The 23,298-nt window shown below is 34.9% G+C and overlaps 4 protein-coding genes and 1 pseudogene across 7 annotated transcripts; 2 read left to right on the forward strand and 3 right to left on the reverse strand.

Moving 5' to 3' along the window:
- On the forward strand, window positions 770–1,603 carry LOC104739513 (putative non-specific lipid-transfer protein 14). Its single transcript, XM_010459902.2, has 2 exons — window positions 770–1,266; window positions 1,387–1,603. Exons 1-2 carry the CDS (start codon window positions 908–910, stop codon window positions 1,394–1,396), a joined length of 369 nt encoding a protein of 122 aa, XP_010458204.1. The 5' UTR covers window positions 770–907; the 3' UTR covers window positions 1,397–1,603.
- On the reverse strand, window positions 1,705–5,263 carry LOC104739523 (protein IQ-DOMAIN 14-like). 2 transcript variants are annotated; one of them, XM_010459921.2, is made up of 3 exons: window positions 4,719–5,263; window positions 3,042–3,426; window positions 1,705–2,303 (listed from the first exon to the last, which is right to left on the reverse strand). In XM_010459921.2, exons 1-3 carry the CDS (start codon window positions 5,103–5,105, stop codon window positions 1,876–1,878), a joined length of 1,200 nt encoding a protein of 399 aa, XP_010458223.1. In that variant the 5' UTR covers window positions 5,106–5,263; the 3' UTR covers window positions 1,705–1,875. The 2 variants fall into 2 exon arrangements, with proteins under 2 accessions (XP_010458223.1, XP_010458214.1); XM_010459912.2 differs by lacking the exon at window positions 1,705–2,303 and having other exon boundaries at window positions 2,443–3,426.
- Window positions 6,388–7,189, reverse strand: LOC104739539 (annotated as a pseudogene).
- On the reverse strand, window positions 8,873–13,171 carry LOC104739547 (probable transcriptional regulator SLK2). The gene is made up of 10 exons (XM_010459943.2): window positions 12,839–13,171; window positions 11,518–12,511; window positions 11,287–11,418; window positions 11,128–11,176; window positions 10,824–11,038; window positions 10,672–10,740; window positions 10,485–10,585; window positions 10,200–10,293; window positions 10,053–10,122; window positions 8,873–9,945 (listed from the first exon to the last, which is right to left on the reverse strand). Exons 2-10 carry the CDS (start codon window positions 12,427–12,429, stop codon window positions 9,137–9,139), a joined length of 2,451 nt encoding a protein of 816 aa, XP_010458245.1. The 5' UTR covers window positions 12,430–12,511; window positions 12,839–13,171; the 3' UTR covers window positions 8,873–9,136.
- On the forward strand, window positions 14,348–16,157 carry LOC104739557 (BAG family molecular chaperone regulator 2-like). 3 transcript variants are annotated; one of them, XM_010459963.2, is made up of 4 exons: window positions 14,348–14,743; window positions 14,874–15,097; window positions 15,236–15,382; window positions 15,639–16,157. In XM_010459963.2, the coding sequence occupies exons 1-4, from the start codon at window positions 14,557–14,559 to the stop codon at window positions 15,933–15,935; spliced, it is 855 nt and encodes a 284-aa protein (XP_010458265.1). In that variant the 5' UTR covers window positions 14,348–14,556; the 3' UTR covers window positions 15,936–16,157. The 3 variants fall into 3 exon arrangements, with proteins under 3 accessions (XP_010458265.1, XP_010458273.1, XP_010458257.1); XM_010459971.2 differs by having other exon boundaries at window positions 14,352–14,743; window positions 14,841–15,097; window positions 15,647–15,760; XM_010459955.2 differs by having other exon boundaries at window positions 14,445–14,743; window positions 14,841–15,097.

The raw sequence follows: 23,298 nt of genomic DNA on the forward strand, positions 1-23,298 counted from the left end.
AACGGCCCAAAGTTTTTTTTTTTTTTTTTTACGACATCACTAATGGAAGAAGGTACGAGATTCAGATTGGTACGGCAAATTAGGGATTTTAGTTTAACCGAACTGGTTTGTGTTTGGTTTATAAATCGAACCGAATCCGATCGCTTTTGACTTTTTGACTTTTGATCTCAATTTGTTTTATCTAACCGAATCCGATCTGGTTTGTGTTTATATCCAATTTTACTTAAATTTGTTTTGTATATTTAAGATGTGAGAAGATTTGTATATACAGTATTTTAGTTTGTTGTAGAAGAAAAATAATTTGTTGTGATAAAAATTTCATATTCTGTTTAGGTTTACTACTCACAATTTCTATTGTTAAATAAAAATTTTACGTTGTATAGGGTTTTACAAAAATAGACGTGACGAAGAGAAGAAGCAAAGAGAACAATCACAATATCTCATCACAACGACAACGTCGTCGCTATCGTGAAATCTCCACCGGGAAAAAGTCCGGTTTTATTATGCATAGCATACCCCTCTCGATCTAACGGTGGAGATCCAATGTGTTTATATTAGTGTTAAATTTTCCAACATACTGTAATTTTTTTTTTAACTCTCTTATCTCTATGAGCTTAATTCTTGATCACCTTTTACTTGCACACGGTTTTCACTACTAACATTTGTTAAGAAATGCTAAACGTGCACGTCAATGACACTATTGTATGCACCATGAATCACCATTCGCATGAAATGACTTGTTTTTAGATGATATCACACAACCTCTGTTGGAAACCAACTCCAAACACACACACGGAAACGCTCATTTTTTTCTGTCTTGTCTATAAACCATAGCTTGTACAACAAGCAAAAACGTTCTAACTAGCTAGTTTCGTCAAATAAAGATTCATCATCCTCTTATAAAGTTATGTATATGATGAAATCATTCTATCCGATGATGTCTCTCTTCTTATTACTATTGTCGGCTACATGTTCAGCGACGGTGGAAAACGCTGCCGATTGTGCGGCGGTAGGAACGCTGGTCACGTCGTGCACGGAGTTTGTAAACTACGGTTACCCGGATCCGATACCAGGGTCTAGCTGCTGCGACGCCATGACGGTGATCGGAACCTACTCTGATTCGTCGGAGAAGAGAAAGTGGCTCTGTAATTGCTTCATGGAACTCATCAATGTCTATAACTCTAACGCCACCGCCATTTCTACGTTATCTGGTTTCTGCGGTGTTGTTTTGGGTTTCACCATCGACCCTAACACCGATTGCAACTTGTAACTTACTACTAAACCTTTCCTCTTTATATATATATATATATATATATATATATATATATATATATTCTTGTATCATCTAAATTATCAAATTTGATTAATTTATATGCTTTTTTCTAGCATTCAGTGAAGGCACTAAAATCTTTCAAGCTGGCTCAGTGGATTTAGAACGATGTCGTAGCACTCACGACTAATAAGTGTTTAAATCTGACTGAGGAGGTTTGGTTATCCTAAACAAAGATGTATTAAACTCACTGTTGTTGTCTTGGAAATATAGTTACATCGGTTAGCCTTTGTTTAGTTTCGATTTGTTCTAATATCTAAATCATTTTAGCCATTTCAACATTCATTCCGTTTTTTGACACAGTTTTTAGTAAACACTTTTTACCGGTCTAACTTGGATCAAAGCAGTTTGATTTATCTTTGATTGAGCACTACTAATCAACAAAGATAGAGAGAACAGAGCTATGTTCCTTCTTTTGCAAGCAATCGAAACTTGTTAAAAACAATTTACACATCCCCCAGTGTTAATACTCTTTAGCTCCTGGAAGGAAAATTACCAAACTCAAACCACAAGAAAAAGAAAAGAAAAGAGAAGAGAATCATAATCTAAACAAGAAACGAAGAATGCATCCTCGATTTAGCGCTTTGGTTACGATTCAATCGATCAGAAAGTCCTCCTCCGTAGTAACCGGGGCTTCCAACATCCGCACTCTCTTCTGCAACCGCCGTGTAGTAGTAATACTGTCCCTGAACAGATCTCTTGTAGCCACTGGTATCATTAGAGACCTCAGCTCTCTGTTTCGGTGCGCTCTGTGACCGGACTTTAGCTTTATAAGACTCTGTGTTAGCCATGTAATTCGGATGATACCCCGAGTAGTAATAGTTATTACATCCCCAAGAATACTCGCTTCTTGATGTCGGCGTAAACGGAGTTCTTCGTCTTGATCCACTAGACCCAACTTGAGGACTATTCTCTGTACTTCTTGGACACAACAAAGATTGTTGTCTTTTCCTCGGAGACTCGTTGTTTCTATCTGAACGTAGCTGTTTGGGNTCTAAATCATTTTAGCCATTTCAACATTCATTCCGTTTTTTGACACAGTTTTTAGTAAACACTTTTTACCGGTCTAACTTGGATCAAAGCAGTTTGATTTATCTTTGATTGAGCACTACTAATCAACAAAGATAGAGAGAACAGAGCTATGTTCCTTCTTTTGCAAGCAATCGAAACTTGTTAAAAACAATTTACACATCCCCCAGTGTTAATACTCTTTAGCTCCTGGAAGGAAAATTACCAAACTCAAACCACAAGAAAAAGAAAAGAAAAGAGAAGAGAATCATAATCTAAACAAGAAACGAAGAATGCATCCTCGATTTAGCGCTTTGGTTACGATTCAATCGATCAGAAAGTCCTCCTCCGTAGTAACCGGGGCTTCCAACATCCGCACTCTCTTCTGCAACCGCCGTGTAGTAGTAATACTGTCCCTGAACAGATCTCTTGTAGCCACTGGTATCATTAGAGACCTCAGCTCTCTGTTTCGGTGCGCTCTGTGACCGGACTTTAGCTTTATAAGACTCTGTGTTAGCCATGTAATTCGGATGATACCCCGAGTAGTAATAGTTATTACATCCCCAAGAATACTCGCTTCTTGATGTCGGCGTAAACGGAGTTCTTCGTCTTGATCCACTAGACCCAACTTGAGGACTATTCTCTGTACTTCTTGGACACAACAAAGATTGTTGTCTTTTCCTCGGAGACTCGTTGTTTCTATCTGAACGTAGCTGTTTGGGATGAAAATGAGGCTTCCAAGTATCCACTTCTAGGATCTTGTCTTCGTCTTGGACTTCCTCGGCTTGCCAATCTAACCGCTTAGAGCCACCTCGGTGGTCCATAGAGATGACTTCAGCGTTTGAAACGCAGCGAGTGTGGAGAGAACGTGGAGAAGAAGAGGAAGATGGGAATAATAGAGCGGTCGAGGAGTGGAAAGAAACAGAGGAGTGAGAAGAACGAGAGGCTCGAGCACGAGCTTGAGATTGGAGACGAACCAGAGTTTGCATCCTTCTAAGCATATCTGCGGTTTGTTTTCTCACTATGTTTCCTCTCACTAACGCTTGAAGCTTCACTAATGCCTTTAATGCTCTTAATGCCCTCCTCGCCTGAAATGTAACACATTAGCCAAAATAGAACCAAAAAAAAAACTTCAATGCAGACAATAAATGCAACAAGACACAAGTTACAATCGTTTGCATGTACTTCCGAAGCCAATGTATAAAGTTTATAATTTTTGACTTCGTATAAAATAATTTGGCTCCACCACAAATAATCGAAGTTGAGTTTGTTTGAAAGGGAATGATAACAAGGACAAGACGAGTTTAATGATTTGTTAAAGACACAATCATCGTTAATTTTGAAAACCGCTAATGGGATTAGTGGTTTGTGAAATTATTCTATCTTGCTTTTAGTTTCCCAACCACTTCCACTTGGTACCAAAAACTAGATATAGTAATCACAGAGCCCACCATTCTCGAAAGTATTATGTCTCAACTCAAGGTCAAATGTACACACACACACACGAGTTCTTCTTTTCACATTGGTCAAGATGTGAGAACACACATACTAGATCTTGGAAATAACATAATTTAACTCGAATTAAAGAATCTCCAAATTCCGTGTTTTGAACCCTTTTATTTATAAACAAATTTATTCATCCATAAGAACTTGAAAAAGAGTTGGAAAAAAAACATGGTTAAAAAATGAAACTTTATTAACTAAAAGTGAAGATAAAATAGGCAACTTGTAAAAGTTTTTGGCTAAAGATTTCAACTTTAAAGTTTCTGTCCTAAAGAAAAAGAGAACCCATCTGTAAAATACTAATTAGTCTTATTTATTTCCATAAAGTTCAGAACTAAAAAAAAAAAAAGCAGAAAATAACGTGGAAAGAAAGAAAGAAAAAAAAAAAAAAGAACTTGGCCCATCATACAACTAAAATCAAATGATTCACACCAACAATAATCTAACTTCATCTCAAAAAATTCTTATCAGATCTTTCATCAAATTTTCCTGAGTAGTTAAAGAAATAAAACAAGTTTTTAAGTACTCTCTAATTCATAACCACTAAAAATAGTGTCGGCAGAATGTAACAAGTTTCAAAGAAACTTCTATGATTCACATTTGTTTGTCTTCTTCTTCTTCTATAGTCAGTTTCTTTCGGACCAAAACCCCACACAAGAAAATACAAAATTTTACCCATTGTTTCCAATTTTTCAAAATTTTGAATTTTGGGAATGATTTAAACAACAAAACCCCGAATTTTCAGACAGCTAGTTCACACTACGTTAAAGAATTTTAGGAAAGTTTCCTTAATAGACTAAAAGATTAATTAAGGAAAGAACAGAGATAAGAGTTTTCAAGATTCAAGAAAATCAAGAAAAATGAGTAAACTACTAACCAGATAACCACGAAAAGATGATTGAATCTTCATAGCCGCGAGATTCTCCTGAGCCCACCGACGGTTACTTCTTCCGATTTGAAACACCGACGAGTTTCCTCCACCGCCACCGTTTCTCCCGCTTCCGTTTCCGCTAGTGAGTCTGACGACTTCCGCAGCCGCATGAGCAGCAGTAAGAGCAGCTTCAGCCACAGCAGCAGTCGCAGCCGCAACGGCTATCGCATGTTTGTCGGCATCCAAACCATTTTCCTCAACCACCACCGAAGCCGACGACTTGGACGGAGCTCTCTTGCTGGAATTAGAAGATCTGGTGGTGGTGAAGCTCCACCTCCGTTTATTATCTGACTTTTTTTTACTTCCCCCGAAAAGTCTCCCGAAAAAGCCCATCGTTCATCGTCGGAAACTCGCCGGAGAATGTTTACCGTAGATTTATTTCCCCGGTTAATCTACTACACTCTTCATCATCATGTACTTGCTGAGACTTTATTTTATTTTTAAGTTACAAAGAAAGAAAAAAAACATAAAACGTTTTGGTAATGGAGAGAGAGCTTTTAACGGCTTATATATATACACATTCAGACAGATTACAGAGTACGCATCCACGCGCCAAGATGTAAAGCGTTGGTTACACGCGTATGTTTTTGAAAGGCTTTAATAAGTAAAAAAAAAAGAGCGTCGGTTAAAGTCAATGGGCCTGACTACACTTCCTACCAACCGTACCAGATCTCTTCTTTGTGTTTCGGTTTCAAACCCTTTTATTATAACATACGTCACTTTTATGTTTTCTTTTTTTTTGAGTATGTGTGTAATGTGAAATGGGATGTGAAATTGTGAAGTGATGAATATTAGATATTTGAATTATGTAATGTTGAGAAAAAATAAAATTTTCATTTTGTAAAAAAAAAAGAGAGAATAATTGGGAGGACGTGTCATTCTTTGAAGCCCATACTTTCACTGGAGTCTAGTGTCTACGACTTCTGCATACTGCAGCTTTTTTTTTTTGTTTCTTTGTTCCAATGACTGCAAAACTATACAATTTGTGTTGGGAATATATTTTTTTAAAAACAGATTTTTTTGTTGTTGTTGTTGTTGTTGACTTGTTGTTGTGTGGATGATACTGGATAGGTGGTTTATCTTTTAATCCAGACCACATAATGTTACATATGTTGTTATTGTGGTGGCATACTGGCATAATTCAAAGTCTTATACTCTTTATTGCAACACTAAAGATGTTACCCATATATTTCTAACCCAATTTGAAAGCTTTATAATTCCTTCCAAGTCACTTATTATTCGTTGTCGTTTATTTTCTACTCATTATGAGGATGCAGTTTAGAAGTAGCTCAGTAAGTTTATATGAAAAAAGAAAATAATAGGGAATATTCGAAAATAGAAATAGATGTGATGTACATGATAACGATCGTCTAGACTAGATCAAACCCCTATATCTTATCCTCAAGTCTTATTCAGCAATCAGCACTAGGGGTCAGGTATTTGTAGACTTTCTAGCTTCTTAAACACACATACTCCACTTTTTAGCTTAACAAACAAAACAACTTGCATGATTTTTCCATGCATGTTTTAACAACCTACAACTAATCTAGGAGTACTTTTCCGATAACTAGACTTTCGTACATGATTAAAAGCATTTATTTCGTACAGGGAAGTTTTATCCTCATAATTAGCAAAGCCGTATTATTACACTAGTACATAAATTTTCAAGCAAAACTTCTCAGAACTTTATTACAAGTATTAAAAGAAAACAAAAGGCAGGAGCGAGAAAAAAACATAAAAATAGAATTTTTATCGTTATTCTTTTTTTTTTTTATCCATTTCCCTCTCGATCATCTCAGAATTGACTCGTAGCTAAACTAAGCACTTATACCTGCACAACACAAACCAAAAGACAAAAAAACCTCAGAAAAGAGTTATGAAAATACGAGTCTATACATCATATATAAAAGAACACTAGTCGAGTTAGCTAGAGCCTATAGAGTTGATATTTCAGGTACGATTCTACTTCATCTACCTTTTAAAAATGGCTAATATTTTTTTAGCTAGCCCAACAAATTTCTATTGTATTATTTATAAAATCGTATAGATGTTGACAACAAAGCTATCGTATCCAAACTCAAACTATGTATTGAGATTTTTTCTGTTCATGCTCATCTTGGAACGAACCAAATTTTCCAAACTTATGGTTAAAAGTGAATAAATCAGTACCGCAATCCACAGGAGGAAGGCTACAAAGCGCAGGAAGAGAGGTAGCTGCGCGGAGAGCGTTGCATAGACAATCTCTGTTAGTTGATTGAAGTGCGGCGCAACACTCTGAATTCGGTCTGCCTGAACCCGGCAGCACCATGGCAGCACACACCTGAACATTTGCTAGATCGTTGCCACATTCTTGGGCTTGACCCATCAGTATAGCACCCATGGCTGAGAACGGCTGCCAAAGACTTTAACGATGCCATAGATAAGTTTGTTTCTTTATATGTATATCTGATGTAGTTCTATCTATATGATTTAATTAGGACCTCACAGCAATATATGAATATTTATATAATGTCACGAGTGTGTATATTTTGAGAGATTAATTAGATAAAGAAGCGCGGAGACGTTTGGCATGGCCACATGGTCTGGTTGGTTCATAAGATTAACATGCGAAAAAAAACTAAATTAAAGAATATCACAACTGTTCCATTTTTAGTTTGTTTGTTTTTTTTTCATAAATTAAATCCACGCTGAGTGCATTTATACGTGTACTCAGTTATCTTATTATATACAAATAACTATAGTATCTATACAAAGAGTTGATTAATTAGCTAGAATCTCTTCTATATTGTGGGGTGGATTTAGTAGGATGGTTGGTATATGGAAAATGAAAAGTATATGTTTTTCAAGTTTTTTTTTTTTTTTTTTGTATAATTTTTAATTAAACCTTGCATACTATATTTTTAAAAAAATGCATAGAGACATTTCATCATAATTTCACTATTTCAGAGTCAGAATTAGCAGACTACATATATCCAGCCTATAATAAATGTTATCATTCGACTTGAAAACAGAAGGTGATGTTGAGGCCATCTTTATAGGCATAACACCAAGGATGTTCTTAGCACAAAAAATTAGAAAAATAATGAATAGTGGCATAAGAACACCAAGATCAGTTCTTAATGTAGAACTGTTCTTGGCTCAGTTCTAAGCTGATGTGGCAAACTGTGAATAGATATTATTTTTTGTAAACAATTTTTCACAAATTAAAAGAGGATTTGATTGAGAATATATAGAGTAAATTTGGACATTAAACTATATATTAATTAAATAAAATGTTTGTGTGCTTTAATTAAGTAATATGTTTGTTTTTTTTCTTTTTTTAATGTTTTTTTGTTTCATAAAATTTTGGTATTGTATTTTGAATTTTAGTAAAAGTTTTATAAGTTTGCAATTTAAATGTTATTTTATAAGTTTTTATAATTGTAATATATTTGACATTATTATATTATTAAATCTTATGATCTTAAACATGTTACCCCAATAACTAACTTTTTAACAAAAGATCTTAACTACTGATCTTACATTATTTTCATAATATATTTACTCTAAGAACACCCAAAATAGTTCCCCTATAAAGATGCTCTTAGGGACAGTGGCCAAGTGTTACCTACGATGAATGATATACCCGCTTATGCTCGGAGATAAAAGTAACAAAGTTTTGCCTTGCTCAATGCTCACGCATACTTAAATCACAAAGGCTGTAATTCTCTACGGCTCCAACGATCAGTGTTCTGTTTAGTAGTATGCAGAAAAAAGTCATTTACTTATTTATTGAGAACAATATATATCATCTAACTACTTTAATGGGTTCGAGTCATATATATAACTTAATGTTTACTTTTCAAATCTCGTTATCGAGTCTCTTTATTGCTCTCTATAGTCTATGGCTCTATGCTACTACATATAGCTATAGTTTACAGCATCTGTAAAATGGAACTGACCTTACCCAGCCAGTAATAAATACTGAACCTTTCATCTGATTTGGAGGTTTGAATATACTGATGTAATCGTAATCAGAGATCCAAAGTGTTAAACTAAAGACATCTGTGTTTAGCTTGTTTTGTAATTGTACCTATCAGCTTTTAAATAAAACATTCATATAGACGAAAAAAGCACATATTGATTGATAAAGCGATGAGTTCTTGAAGAACAGAGTCTTCTTTTCCAGAATTAGTAACACTTTCCAGAAAAACCTCTTCATAAAAAGAGAAGCTTAATCTAAGAAGAAGAAAGAACAACAACATCGTAGACACGTCAACATTGAAACCCCCTCATGAGATTCATATACCTAAGAAAGTTAGTCTTTAACTCAGTTCTTTACAAAGACAACATTGGAAACTAACTATCAAATCCCAAAAGACCTCTCATGCCTTCCAAGAATATCCCATGTTTTCATCAACCTCATTGCTAAAGAACCCGTTATTCGCAAAGTTGAGAGATGTATTAGAGACCATACCGTCCTGGTTTTGGCCCTGCTCTAACCCCTTAATACCTCTGAATCTGTTGGAGCCGGTGCTTAGTGTTTCCACTGTAGGAACATAATCTGTTCTGTTTCTTCCCATGTTGGCATTGCAATTCATCATGTTCTGACCAGATAGTGACTGCTGTTGTTGTTGTTGTTGACCGGAGCCTCCATTGCTGTTTGCCATCTGTTGCCATATTTGGTGAATCATTTGTTGTTCCAATGTTTGGTTACCGCTACTACAGGAAGGTGGTTGTTGGTGGTATTGCTGGGTTGAGCTATTATTATAACTGGAGCTTGGCATTTGCCGCTGAGGAGACAGATGGGAAGAAACACCGCTTATAGATGGGCTATGCACAAAACCAGGCAACAAAGGACTAGTTCCTTGATAGCTCGGAGATGCACTCCGGTTTCTTGATGGCTCTTGTTGGATCGTAGTGTTGTTTTGGTCTGAATTCAGGTGGTTTTGTTTCATGAGCATGGTCTGGTAATTGGTAAGCGCAAAGGCAGCAGCTTGTGCAGAGCCAGGAAGAGCACCTTGACCGGTCATATTGTTCATCGGTATGTTAATCCCGGAATTTCGTAAGGCCATCAGTTTGTTGAGACTGTTCCTGTCAGGTGGAAGTCCACGAGCAGAATTTGCTAGTTGCTCCATCTCCTGCATCTGCGATTTACCAGCCTTCATTCGATATGGATAGCTCTTCAAAGCCTCTGCAGATGTAAAAAGGTAGCAAGCTTTATATAAGCACAAAGAAATAGAAACACAAATGCGTTTTGATGAATCTCAAGGAAACTCTAAGGTTTATGTATTGACTTACCGATTGGACCAACTTTTTGGTCACGGCAGAAGTCAATCATATCTTTCATGCTGCTGACAACCTCAGAAATCTGTTAAAAAAAGAAGACTTAAGAAAGTGCAGAGAAATTAGGAAATTACTGACTTAAGAAAGTAAGCATAGAGATACCTGCAAACATCGAACATATCGTTTGGAGAAGCCTAAGTCATTGAGTGAATGTGACTCCAAGCTTTTTGCTAGTTGACGTCCAGCAGCCATGACCCTGGAGCAAAAGACTTGGCATCAGCACATAATATTTGTACTACTATCAAGCTAAATTAGCTCTTATCTTCTTCTCATCAGTGAATATTTTTACCTCAATACTCTAGAAAATGCAATAAATAGTGAAAATGAACTGACTGAAAGAAATAAAGATGAAAGAAATGTAAAAATTGACTAGACTCATCGACTCACATATTGCTATTCGCTTGCAAATCCTGTTGATGAATCCCATCTGATCCACTTTGATCAATTGTGCTCTGACATTTCTCTGCAACCTGAAGTAGTTGGTTCACCTGCACGACCAAAGGAAACAGACATTCCAAAGTCTCAGGACCAGGTATTTCAAAGATACAAAGATATTACGAACCATTTATGTTACCTGTGGAGCTACTAGGCGACGAGGAAGTAGCTCTTCATGTCTGCGAGTACAGAACTCCCATGAGAGAATCTGGAAAAAAAGCAAAAGGATAAGCCAAATCACTCTAATACATAAATGATTGAAAGTATTTAGAAAACAAAAGCTCTTTAAACCTTAAGCTCTTGGGAGAATATAATCCGAAGATGGCCTTCGCGAACAACACGGATCTGTTCATACACACTCTCCTGAACTGCTTTTGCGTACTCTAACACCATAATACCAGAACCATATCTGCGTTCAGATGGTACGCCCAGATAAAGAAGCTCGTCAAGGACACCACTTGCAAATTTGATCTCGTTAAGCCTTGGCAGGACATCAAAAGTTGCTTCTGCACATTTCATAAGAAAAAACTTACTAAGAGAAGATGTTTTGGTTTTTTCCTCTTCTTCATCAGGGGATAAGTAAACTAGAACTTACCAAATCCTCTTCCTGATTTAGAACCACAAAGATCACACTGCCATTCATCCTAAAAATAGCAAATATACAGACAACAAGAATAAGTAACTTATGTGCAACTCCACCGTAAGGCAAGCATATGATAAGCTCACATGATCAAGAGAAAGAGAGGAGACAAACCGTGGCTGCCTGAGGAGAAACACCAAGTGCGCTATGCCCCACATTATCATAATGAGAAAGACACCATCTTTTCTTTGCGCGAGGAGAAAAATACTCCGTGACAAATTTCCTCCAATAAACAATACTGCTCTCCTACAAAATCAGCAACGACACGACTGGTATCTGTCAAGAGCTTTTTTCTAGAATACACATAAAAAAACAAATAATTCTGAAGACTATGAGCACACTCACAGAAGGCCTTTGTCGCTGATGATATAAGTACTGCATCAATCTTCGAGCGCAGACGCTATTTTCATAAGGTCTTGGCCCACCGGTTAACTGCAGTTGCATTCCTTGTTGCAACTGTTGCTGTTGTTGTTGGTGCTGCTGCTGCAACTGTTGTTGTTGCTGCACTTGTTGCTGTTGCTGCAGCTGAACCCGTTGCAATGGTGGGAGCGACTGAAGATATTGTTGCTGCTGTTGCCTCAGCTTTTGTTGCTGAAGCAAAAGTTGGAACTGCGGGTTTTGGCCTTGCTGTTGTTGCTGCTGCTGCTGCTGCAACATATCCTGTCTCTGAAGCCACTGACGCAAAATCTGCTGCTGCAAAGCATCATCCTGCTTTGAATCTAACCTAGGTTTTTTCCTAGCTTGGCTCAAGTTGTTTGGGTCTTGAAAGAAGGATTCAGAAGCACGACGAGCCATCGAAAGCGGGATTTGATTAGTTTGTGATGTAGGCAGCGATGTAGCACTGGAGCCACCAAGCTGAACACTTGGATCATGTCTTTGTACCACAGTAGACCCATCAACAACTGACGACCCAGAGATGCTGATATTGTTTGAAGAGAAGGACATTGGAGACGCAGGCAAACGCATATAGGACTCGTTATTGATGCTAGCACTACGCTGCAAATGAGGACCACCTCCAGAAAGCCCTGAATTAGCATCAGTCACCATTGAACTAGCTCCAGCGCTTGGACCAGGGGTTGAAACACTCATCATAACCGGATTATGCATATCCCCAGAAACCATACTGAGATTGTGATAGCCACCACATCCAGGTACAGAGTTAGATGAATTCCCATAAGAGGAAGTCAAGTGAGAGTTGATGAAACTTTGAGATTCATCATCTCCTTGAAAGAAAATCCCAGAAGCTGAAGAAGCCATTAAAGTAGGGTCTCAAAGACAAAATTGTTTCTTCTTCTTCCCCAATGCGACAACAAATGTCCCACCTTTTTACTGCGGATACCTACAAGGACAAACAAAAATACATATTCACCAGTTATATAAATCAGATCAATAACATTGTCTTCTATCGAAACCTAAACTCGAATCTGGTGCTCCACTAACATTGAACTTGACATCTGTAACCCCCCCCAAAAATCAAAACCCTAATTTTTTTTTTTCTAAAGTTCGTTACTTTACATAATTAACCGAGAAACTAACCAAATCACACAACAAAAATAGTAGATTTCATCCCTTAAAAATCTCGAAATCAGATACTTTAAAAGCAACATATAAATTACAAAAAGGAAAATAAAATTAATATAGAAGACCACAGAAGAGACCAACATACCAAGAACTGTGAAGTGAAGCTTCGATCAACATAGAACAAAAGCTGAAAACCACAACTAGCAGAAGAAAAAAAACACCCAACTGAATCGAAACCAAAGACGAGGAAGAGAATTAATAAAGTGAAATAGAGAAAACAAAAAAAAAAAAGTTTTAAGCTTTGTTTGTAATATATTTATAAAGATTAAAAGCTACAATAAATAAATCTTTTTTTTTTCTTTTAAGTTAGAATATAAATGGGGAAAAAAATCCTGGAGAGAGCTGGAGGAACAACAATGCACTTGACGCGCCTAGTTGAAATCGTAAAGAACTAAATCTGACCGGACGAGCCAGTGCCCATCCACCGCCTTGTGGTTTTTTTTCTTGCAAGTGCTTTTTATTACCCGTTAGTCAATACCGACACGTGTCGGATTCATCGTAACAAGTATCGTTTGATCTATTGGGTAAGCTTTAGATGTTCTGATTGCGTGGCGTAATCGTGACCCTATACCGATAAAGTTTAACTGTATTTTTGGATCGTCCGATTGAGAGAGCGGATCGTGTGCGACGCGTGTAGATTGACCAAAATTATTATTATTATTATTGTTTTTTGGGTAAATAACTGTACCAATGATTGCAGCTGTAAATGAGTGGGCTACGACAAATATCCCCTTTTGTTTTGCATGATTACTTATTGACCCCAATATTACTCACTTTGACAATTCAACCCACACAAACAATATATCGTATAAAGATCAAATGATGGAGCTAATAAGACCCATATACAATCACTAACCATAAAATCTTAGCTCATTGAGAGCCCCAAAAAAACTAAATTATGCTTTTTCAATCACACACCTTACCAAACTAAAAACATAAGCCCTAAATTAGGTTCTTGCGAGAGTACTTCACCTACAGAACAGAAGATAAAGAATCTTGCGAAACAGAAATTCAGGTTAAAAAAAAAACATAAGCCCTAGCTTTCCAATTTCCAACAGGCCCATTTTATCAAACTCTATACCCATTATTAAGCCCATTAATAAAATACCAGAAATAATACTAATAGTTTACAAAAAAAAAACTCTCTGTTCTCCAACAGTGGAAAGCTCTGTTCTGGAACAGTCTTTTTGATGTCAAAACCCAACCGTGTCTCTGTCTAAAGCACTAACTTGTTTCAGTAAAGGATTAAAGAAAGCTTTCGTGTAGTCTGTATGTTATCAGGTCGAAAACTTAGCAAGAAGACACACCACACCGACGATAATTCGAGACAGTTTGGATCTTCGCAAGAGAGAGAGAGATTTATTACAGTTTGCAGAGTATTTTGTCGGAGTTAAAAGCGATGACGTGTAGAACACGACTTATATTAATAACAGAACAGAGATGATAAATGTAGGGGATATAAATAGCGTCATTATTTATCATGAGAAATAAATATTGTGGGGGATACAATACAAACATATAGTATGAGACATAACAACAATCACATTAGCTGTCACTCTTTCTTTTTCTTTTCTTAATGATTCTTTCATCTTTTCTTCTATACTTCTAACTTGTTCCACGAGTTCTGTCTAGAAACGGAAATATTAATTTATTAAAAAACAAAAAAGTATATTTATTTTGTTTTTTTGTTAAAGGTATATTTATTTTGTTGAGAGACGTTTCTTTATTCTTCTTCTTGATCGTGTTCAGACGTCAAGTTCATCTCATCATTTCTCTCTTCTCTCTTTTACCCCTAAAAGAAATATGATGAAAATGCAAATTGGAACAACGGCGACTACTCCCGGCGACGGTGAATTAGAGCTCCGACCTGGAGGAATGGTTGTACAGAAACGAACGGATCAAATCTCCAACGTGCCACGTGTTATTCGGGTTCGGGTCAAATACGGTTCGGTTCACCACGAGATCAGTATCAACTCTCAATCTAGTTTTGGTACACAACAACAAAAACCTAGGAGTTATGCTCTGTTCTTTTTTTTTCTTCTGAATTTGATTGTTTTTTTTTGTTGTTGAATTATATAAATGGATAGGAGAGTTAAAGAAGAAATTGTCTGGTGCGACAGGAGTGCATCATCAAGACATGAAGATTATATACAAAGACAAAGAAAGAGATTCAAAGATGTTTCTTGATCTTTCCGGTGTTAAAGATCGTTCCAAACTTGTTCTCAAAGATGATCTGATTTCTCAGGAGAAACGTCTCCTCGAGTTGAGGAAAATCTCACTCCATGACAAATCTACTAGAGCAATCTCTGACATTACTTTCCAAGTCCAAAAACTCGCCGGCCAAGTATAACGACTTTTTTTTTTTTTTTTTTTAATATAAATTCCTAATTTCTCCGATCAGTTAATTAACACTTTCTTGTTTTGTCTCGTAAATTGAAGTTTAGAATTTTTTTTAAAAATGTTTTTTATTTTTGGATTTTAGCTGTCGGCGTTTGATACAGTGATTGGTAAAGGAGGAAAAGTTGAAGAGAAGAATCTGGAGAATTTGATGGACATGTTGATGAATCAACTGGTTAAACTCGATTCTATCTCAGGAGATGGAGACTTTGAATTAAAGAAGAAGATACAGGTACTTAACTTTAAGATCTTTTCTTTGTAGTAAATAATGACTTCGTCTTCTTGTTACTAATCAAACCTAGAAATTCTATGGAATGACATAACTCTTATTAGTATAAGTTACCAATCATAAGCATAAAGTCTTGTTATTTAATATTTTTTGCAGTCGAATTGATAAGTTTTTTTTTTAAAATAGTAGTAGATATTTTGAGTCTAATGTGTTTTGAAAACACTGTTTTCTAATGATTGGATTTGAAAAATGTTGGAAGGAGGAAAGATTACAGAAGTATGTTGAGGCACTCGACTTGTTGAAGATCAAAAACTCCACACAACCGCAACCGCAACCGCAAATGCAACCAAAGCCACAAACACAACCGCGATACAAGGAACAGGATTTGCTGACATTTGATGAGCAAGTGCCAAGGAAACCGACGGCCTCCTCATCAAGTCCTTCGGTGATCATAACAACGAGATGGGAAACCTTTGATTCCCATTCTACTTCCGCGGCCACGCCACAAACAGTTAAACCGGTTCAACCTAATCACAAATGGGAATTATTCAATTAAGACACATATACATATACATATATATATATACACCATACTTTACATATTAAATATTTTGCTCTCAGATTCCCTTTCTTGTAACATATGTGACTTTTTTTTGTGTGTGTCGTGATTAGTCTTTTCGGTTACATTATCTAATTTTGTTGTCGTGTGTTGCTTATGCTTCAACGAATACTGATGATTATCATAATCGTGTATATGTATATATATGTTTTCTGTATCTTCATGATTTTCGTTAAACTCATCATTTTTATTGATAATATGGAGATCAATCGCATACATTAAAATAAGTGTTGAACAATAATGAGCTTATGAATTGGCACACACATATATATAGTAGAGTAGTAAGTAGTCACTGTAGTGTAGTCGGTAGTGGTGGATGGTGTAACAACGACTGTTCAGATGCGAAAAGATCCATAGCAATTCAAGAATATATATATAGGGACAAACCATAAACTTCCAAGCAGTCGTTGTACACCTGATGTAGGGAAAAATAATAATATTGCTCATATAATTTCTCATTTCGTCGCTTTATTTCTGAAGTCTGAATGGTTTTTGGCAAACGTTTTTTTTTTCGTATACCAACAAATTTAAGACTACACAAACGGTTCCGAACGACAGAACAAAGCCTACAAATGATAATTTAATAAAATAAATCCTAAAAAATTACAGATTAATTAAAACAATCGGCTTTAGTATTAAAAAGACGAATTAAAATAAAAATAAAAAGAGTATTAAAGTTTTGAGGCGATTTGCCCAAAAAACTATATATATATATATATATATAAATTATAAATTATACTGTTCTAACTTCTAAGCATAGATCTACAACTACAATCACTCAATATATATATAATCTATTAACTTCATAAAACAGCATCCAAATTAAATATGACGATTAAAAAAAAATATCCAAAATATAAATATAATGTCAAAACCAAAACAAATATCCAAAATTTAAATATAATCTCAAACCAGAACAAATATCCCAATTTAAATAGTCTTAAACCAAAACAATATCCGAAATTTAAATATAGTCTTAAAGAAGAGAACGACATAACCAAGTTATCAGATATTAATCAGATACTTTTATTGAAAGCGAAATAGAGAGGGCCTCGAGGCTCTTTTAGAACAAGTCATCAATATCGATCATAAAGTTCATGCAGTCTCCTTCGGTCGTCCAATCCTATATCAGAAAACATAAACACATACCAGTCAGTTAATTTGATATGAGAAGTTCGAATGTAGTTCACATGTGACATTCCTGAACTACAAGTATAAAAATACGACCTAATATATCTATGCCTAATATTGATATAAAAATGAGAATAAGGTATTGGTATATAATTAGCTTTTTTTCCCCCTTCGAAGTTTAATTTGAAACAAAATGGGGTTCAAAAGGTTTAAAGCATTTTACCAGCTGATCGATTGGTGTCAATGGAACTTCCGGCAAAGGTGCAACTCCTTTTTCCTATGCAATTAAATGTTTAAATATCAATTACTATTTGTCATGCCATTTCACATGAAAATAATTCAAAATAAAAGATGTCTATAGTTACCAGATTGCGAGTGCTTATGTCGGGAGTAGGACTAGGAATACGCATCTCCGAAGAACTAGCAGCGATAGAGTTCAATGTTGATTCATCGCTACCTTGTTCCTATGCAAGTAATGTTCAAATATCAAATTATTTGTCACGTTAATAATTTGCATGAAAGTGATTCAAGGAAAAATTATATTCATATATAGTTACCTGATTGATAGCGTTCATATCTGGAGTAGGAAGATACATCTCCGAATTCACAGTTAGATAGTTCAATGCTTCTTCATTCCTACTTTGTTCCTCCTATGGATGCAATAATTGTTTAAATATCAATGGTTTGTCATGTCACTGTAAGGTAAAAATAATAAGATATTCTATATAGTTTAACCTGGGTTATTGCGTTCATGCCGGGATTAGGAATGTACATTTTCGAATTAGCATCGACAGAGTTGAATGTTTTCTCAGTAGGGTTGTCATTCACCTAAATCATAGATTATGTATATATGATTCATAAATTTTCTCTCCATATAGATATACAATGTACACAGTTATATATGCTACTAAAAAGAAAGGTTAAAAATAAACATGACTTACGTTACCAAAGTTCCAGTTGCTCCTTTCAAAAAGAGCATTTTTGGCGAATTCAGGATATCCAGCATTCACTTGACCTTGATGCTGCTTAATTAAATCATCACATATATCACTACATATATCACTATATATAAATTAATTTTAAAAAGTTATATATACATGACTTACAATATCAAAGCTCCCATTACCAAATGCATTTTGAAAAACACCATTGGCCATTTCATAATTTCCAACATTCACTTGACTTTGATACTGCAAGCGCAAATCATCACATATAAATCACATATATAGTATATGATACTAAGAGTAAAATATATAAATATGACTTACGTTATTAAAGCTCCAATTGTTAATTGCATTTCCTTCAAGAAGAATATCGTTGGACAGCCCAAAATTTCCAGCACTCACTTGACCCTGATGCTGTTCAGATCATCATATTTAAATCACACTATATATATAACAGATATGCTACTTAAAGAAATTAATAGTATAAACATGGCTTACGTTATAGCTCCAGTTATTAATCACATTCTCTCCAAGAGCAATACCATTGGGCAAATTAGGGTTTCCATCACTCACTTGACCTTGATGTTGCTTATAAATCATATATAAATCATATATTTACGCCATTAGAAAGAAAGAAAAAAAAGTTAATTAATTATGACTTACGTAATTATTAAAGCTCCAATTATTGATGGCATTCCCTTCCAGAAGAACATTGTTGAACAGTTCAGGATTTCCAGCACCCACTTGATATTGATGCTGGTCAAATAATCACATATATAAATACCACTAATAATAAGTAATATAGACATGGCTTATGTTACTAAATCTCCAATTATTAAGTGCATTGCTTTCAACTTGACCTTGATACTGCATACATCATCTCATATAAACGGCTTATATATGGTAGTAAAAGAAAGTAATTAACACAAACATGACTTACGTTATTGACGTTCCAATTATCAATTGCATTCTTTTCAAGAAGAACATTGTTGGACAATTCAGGATTTCCAGCACCCACTTGACCTTGATACTGCCCAAACCATCACATAAAATCACATATATATATATATATATATATATGCTACTAAAAGAAAGTAATATAATCATGGCTTACGTTATCAAAGCTACAATTATTAATCACATACTTTTCAAGAAAAATATCGTTCAATTTAGAATTTTCAGCACTCACTTGATCACCATAATGCTAGTCAAATAATCACATATTTATGCCAGTAGATAAAAGGAATATAAACATGACTTACGTTATTAAAGCTCCAGTTTGTAAACTTCTGAAGAAGAGCAGTGTTGGATAGTTCATGATCTCCAGCACTCACTTGACCTTGATACTGGTCAAATAATCACACATATATATATATATATACCACTAAAATACTATAGAAAAGAAACATAAAATAGAGTAATATAAAAATTGACTTACATTATTGAAATTACTCCAATTATTAACTATATTCTCAAGAAGAGCATCGTTGGACGATTCAGAATCTCCAACACCCATTTGCTTTAGAAGCTGCTCAAATCATCACATATGAATCACACACACACACACACACACACACACACTCATACGTATACATATATATACTAACTAAAAAAAACAAAAAATCATGCACTTACGTGATCAAATTTCGAATTGCTAGTTGCACTTCCTTCAGGAACATCGTTGGACAATCCAGAGTTTCCAGCACTCACTTGACCTTTATGCTACTCAAATCATCACATATAAATCACACCATTAGCTTCATTTCTGTAAACTAATATTAAAGAAGGTTAAATTAGTTAATACGGTTATAAGTTACTCTACCTGATTCTGATCAAACTGGGAGTTAACTGTATTGCCAATGTCATCATTGCACACGCTCATACTCTCTAGTATAGGTATCAGACCATCCAGTTGCGCATTCAAATTTCTTTGTACCCGATCCTCGCTGGCAAAGAAGGATGACAATGGGGAAGAAAGCCTCGAAGTTGAACTTCCATGGCTCGTCATGTTATTGTTCATTGTGCCCACATTTTCACCAAGAGAGCCATTAAATCTTGCTCCACCATGTCCAGTCAAATCTATATATTCAGTTGTATTGATCCCAGCGTTGTAAACATCATTTCTTGTACCATATTGCCCAATTCGAGGAGCTTGAGATGTCCCCAAGGTGCTTCTAGAAGCCCAAGCAAATTGCTCTGTGTCTGACCACCGTTGGATAAGGACTTTCCAAATGTAGAAGGAAGAATCGGGTCACTCATATTGTTGTTATTGACATCCAAGTTCATGGCAGCCAAGCTTCCACCAGGAGAGCCATAAGCATTACCATCAACTCGGCCGGCTCCATAAGCATTACCATATTGTCCAAGTACAGGAACTCGAGACACTTGAGGTGTTGCCGAAAAGCTTCTCATTTCGTTGTTCAAAGGCAACACGCCACTAGAATATCCGCGACCTCCTCCCACAGGCAACAAGTTGGATCTGGTTTGTTGCATCATGTAGTTTCTAGAGGCACTCTTGTTCAGAATAAGGCTCGACTGACCAACACCATCGCCGAGCTGGGATTGAAACAGATCGTCCATGTTCAGTTGTGCGCATTTGAAGGTGCCTTGTAGGTCAAGTACACCGGATGATGCAGATGCAGATGCAGATGCAGAGATGGTGAGTTTCCTATTAATTATTTTTGCCATTGCGGCTCTTTTGGCCTTTTGCTTAAGCCTTTTCAAGTGTTTTCTGTACTTCTGTACAACGTAAACAACTCCAACATTAGTCATATCTTTTATGCTGATATAAGATATTACGTCCAACAAATAGCATTGATTATATTATGTTCTTTGAAATATGATTAAATGGCATATATATGGTTATGACTTTAAGCAATGTTATAGATCAGGATCGAACCTGCAAGTGGCTGGCAATGTGACTTCTAGTTATGCCTTTCACGTTCATGAATTCTTGGATCGTCTTGGGCATAGCCTCTACAAAATGATATCAATCACCAAGCAAAAGATAGATCATTAGTTTGGGTATTAAATATATATGTCCCAATAACTTGACATATGAGAAAAGTAAAATAAATTATGAAGCATGCTCGATAGAACGACCTGAACCTTCTTAAGTTCTAATACTTAACGTATTTAATCTACCTTAAAATGAATTAAAGATCAAAACTTAAAACTACACTTGATAAATATAATAATGTTGCCATAATTTTTTCATATGAATAAGCAACTAAAAATAGATCATGAATTTACTTATCGGGTAATACATCGTCAGCCCTAAATTACAAATATATATATATATATATCGACATTAATAATATGTCGTTACTATATTTTAATTTGGCTGAGCGGTTTTAATATCATTCTCTTCAAAGTACTGGTTCTTTATTTGCAAAATCACTGATATTTTAAAAAAACTTTTGCAAGTTAGGGCTTGACACATTTCATTGTAATTTTTCATTTACTGGATAAGTTAAAATTAAGAAGACGAATAACTCAGTCTAAAAATTTATTGAGTTATACGTCAGCCCTATATAACCAAAAGAAAAAAAAAANAAAAAAAAAAAAAAAAAAAAAAAAAAAAAAAAAAAAAAAAAAAAAAAAAAAAAAAAAAAAAAAAAAAAAAAAAAGCAAACTAAAGTCATGAATGTTTAATGGTTTTTAGATTATAGTTTATGATTTTTAGATTTTGGTTTTTAGTTTTTAGATTTTGTAAAAAGAAAAAAAAATTAAACAGAAAAAAAATATTAATCTTCGTTTGAGAACAATGAAAAACACAAATATTTGGTTTTTGGATTCTTAATGAAGAAAATTGGTGAAAATTCCAAAAATCAGATTCCCTATTTTTAAGAGAATCTATTTTGACAAAAATTTTGATTGTGTAAAATATGAGTTTTGAGAAGCTAAATCCAAAATCCATAGTTCTAAAAACTATATAAACAATCAAGACCTAAAAGAATTTATATACGTCGATATATCATGGCTTAAAAATTATAACACAACATTCCCTTTAAATCTTATGGCATCTCAATGTGTAATAAAATATACAACCTAAAAACATTTGAAAAGTAATATCTTTTGCAAATAAGATATTTGTTTAAATTAACACGAACACGACGAATACCCAGCCCTAACTTAATAAATAACTCAAGCAAAATAACCAAATTGATATTAACGATAGACTTCAATTCTAATAAACTGATGTTAGATTCTTTATTCATCGCTATAGTAGGTAAAGAGAACTTTTGATACTTACTGCGTAGACCAAGGTGGTCAATGGCTTCCAGAAATTTTTGTTGAAGCTCATTTTCCCATCTGATCTTAGTTTTCTTTGGACGCCGTCCCTGAGAATTGTCACCATTTGAACTGATGGTTGATGCTATCATCCCGTTTTGATTTGAACCATCAGCTGAATTGGTTTCTTCTATATATATATATATGTAGATTTGGATTATTGTATCAAAACACAGCATAAAATTCTCATTAGTGAAAACAAGGCTAAACAATAAGGTTGTTAATTCATCGGTCACATAGTTAGATTTACCGCTCATTTTGTCGCTAAGAGCTTGGACTGTTACCACACAACGTTGAGGTCACGTGAAACAAAAGAGCTCCAATGGATCGGACAATAGAGCTTTGTCCCCACCCAAATTTTTTGTTCTTCTCCGCGGATATCACTGTATTATAATCATATAAAAAATCGTTAGCATCATCAAATTAAGGATCTAAAGAATAAAACACTGCATTAAGAAATCTTTTGTTCTAGTGCTATCTTTCTTCTTCTACACTGACCTGAGAAATTTTTTCTTGCTTGAGTAGTAGATTTTCTTGTCTCACTATGTTCTTATATATGACATTATACTGTTAAGTGCAATAGCTTAGCTGTATATGACCTGTATTATTCTATTCAACATTTTATTATTTCAAAGATAGAAAATGAAAATGAGAAATTTATGTTCCCTTTTGTATATTACCCGTTTTATTACTGACAGGTCCACTTTATAAAGAAAGAAAAAAAAAATCCCATTTGTGCTATGAAAATATCCCTAAAATCTTTAAATGCACAGCTAATTTTTTAACAACTAAGATTTACAAAATATTATAAAATAATCACAAGCAAAATTAGTGGTTTATACATGATAACAAGATTAATTGAAAATCTGTGCAACCAATAGTAATCCTGTTTTCTTTATCATCCCTTATCACTTATCCTTTTATTACAAGGA

Source organism: Camelina sativa, chromosome 2, assembly GCF_000633955.1.
Source record: "Camelina sativa cultivar DH55 chromosome 2, Cs, whole genome shotgun sequence".
Lineage (NCBI taxonomy): Eukaryota > Viridiplantae > Streptophyta > Magnoliopsida > Brassicales > Brassicaceae > Camelina > Camelina sativa.

Bases quoted from the DNA above. Each gene is read 5' to 3' on its own strand.
- LOC104739557 (XM_010459955.2), top strand. From the start codon at position 14,557: ATGATGAAAATGCAAATTGGAACAACGGCGACTACTCCCGGCGACGGT. The intron at 15,098-15,235 runs GTATAACGACTT...TTTGGATTTTAG, and splicing joins TCCAAAAACTCGCCGGCCAA to CTGTCGGCGTTTGATACAGT. The intron at 15,383-15,638 runs GTACTTAACTTT...AAATGTTGGAAG, and splicing joins AATTAAAGAAGAAGATACAG to GAGGAAAGATTACAGAAGTA.
- LOC104739513 (XM_010459902.2), top strand. From the start codon at position 908: ATGTATATGATGAAATCATTCTATCCGATGATGTCTCTCTTCTTATTA.
- LOC104739547 (XM_010459943.2), bottom strand. From the start codon at position 12,429: ATGGCTTCTTCAGCTTCTGGGATTTTCTTTCAAGGAGATGATGAATCT. The intron at 11,419-11,517 runs GTGAGTGTGCTC...CTGATTTTGTAG, and splicing joins ATCAGCGACAAAGGCCTTCT to GAGAGCAGTATTGTTTATTG. The intron at 10,741-10,823 runs GTTTAAAGAGCT...CTTTTTTTCCAG, and splicing joins TATTCTCCCAAGAGCTTAAG to ATTCTCTCATGGGAGTTCTG.
- LOC104739523 (XM_010459921.2), bottom strand. From the start codon at position 5,105: ATGGGCTTTTTCGGGAGACTTTTCGGGGGAAGTAAAAAAAAGTCAGAT. The intron at 3,427-4,718 runs GTTAGTAGTTTA...GTTACATTTCAG, and splicing joins CATCTTTTCGTGGTTATCTG to GCGAGGAGGGCATTAAGAGC. The intron at 2,304-3,041 runs ATAGAAACAACG...AGCTACGTTCAG, and splicing joins TCCCAAACAGCTACGTTCAG to ATAGAAACAACGAGTCTCCG.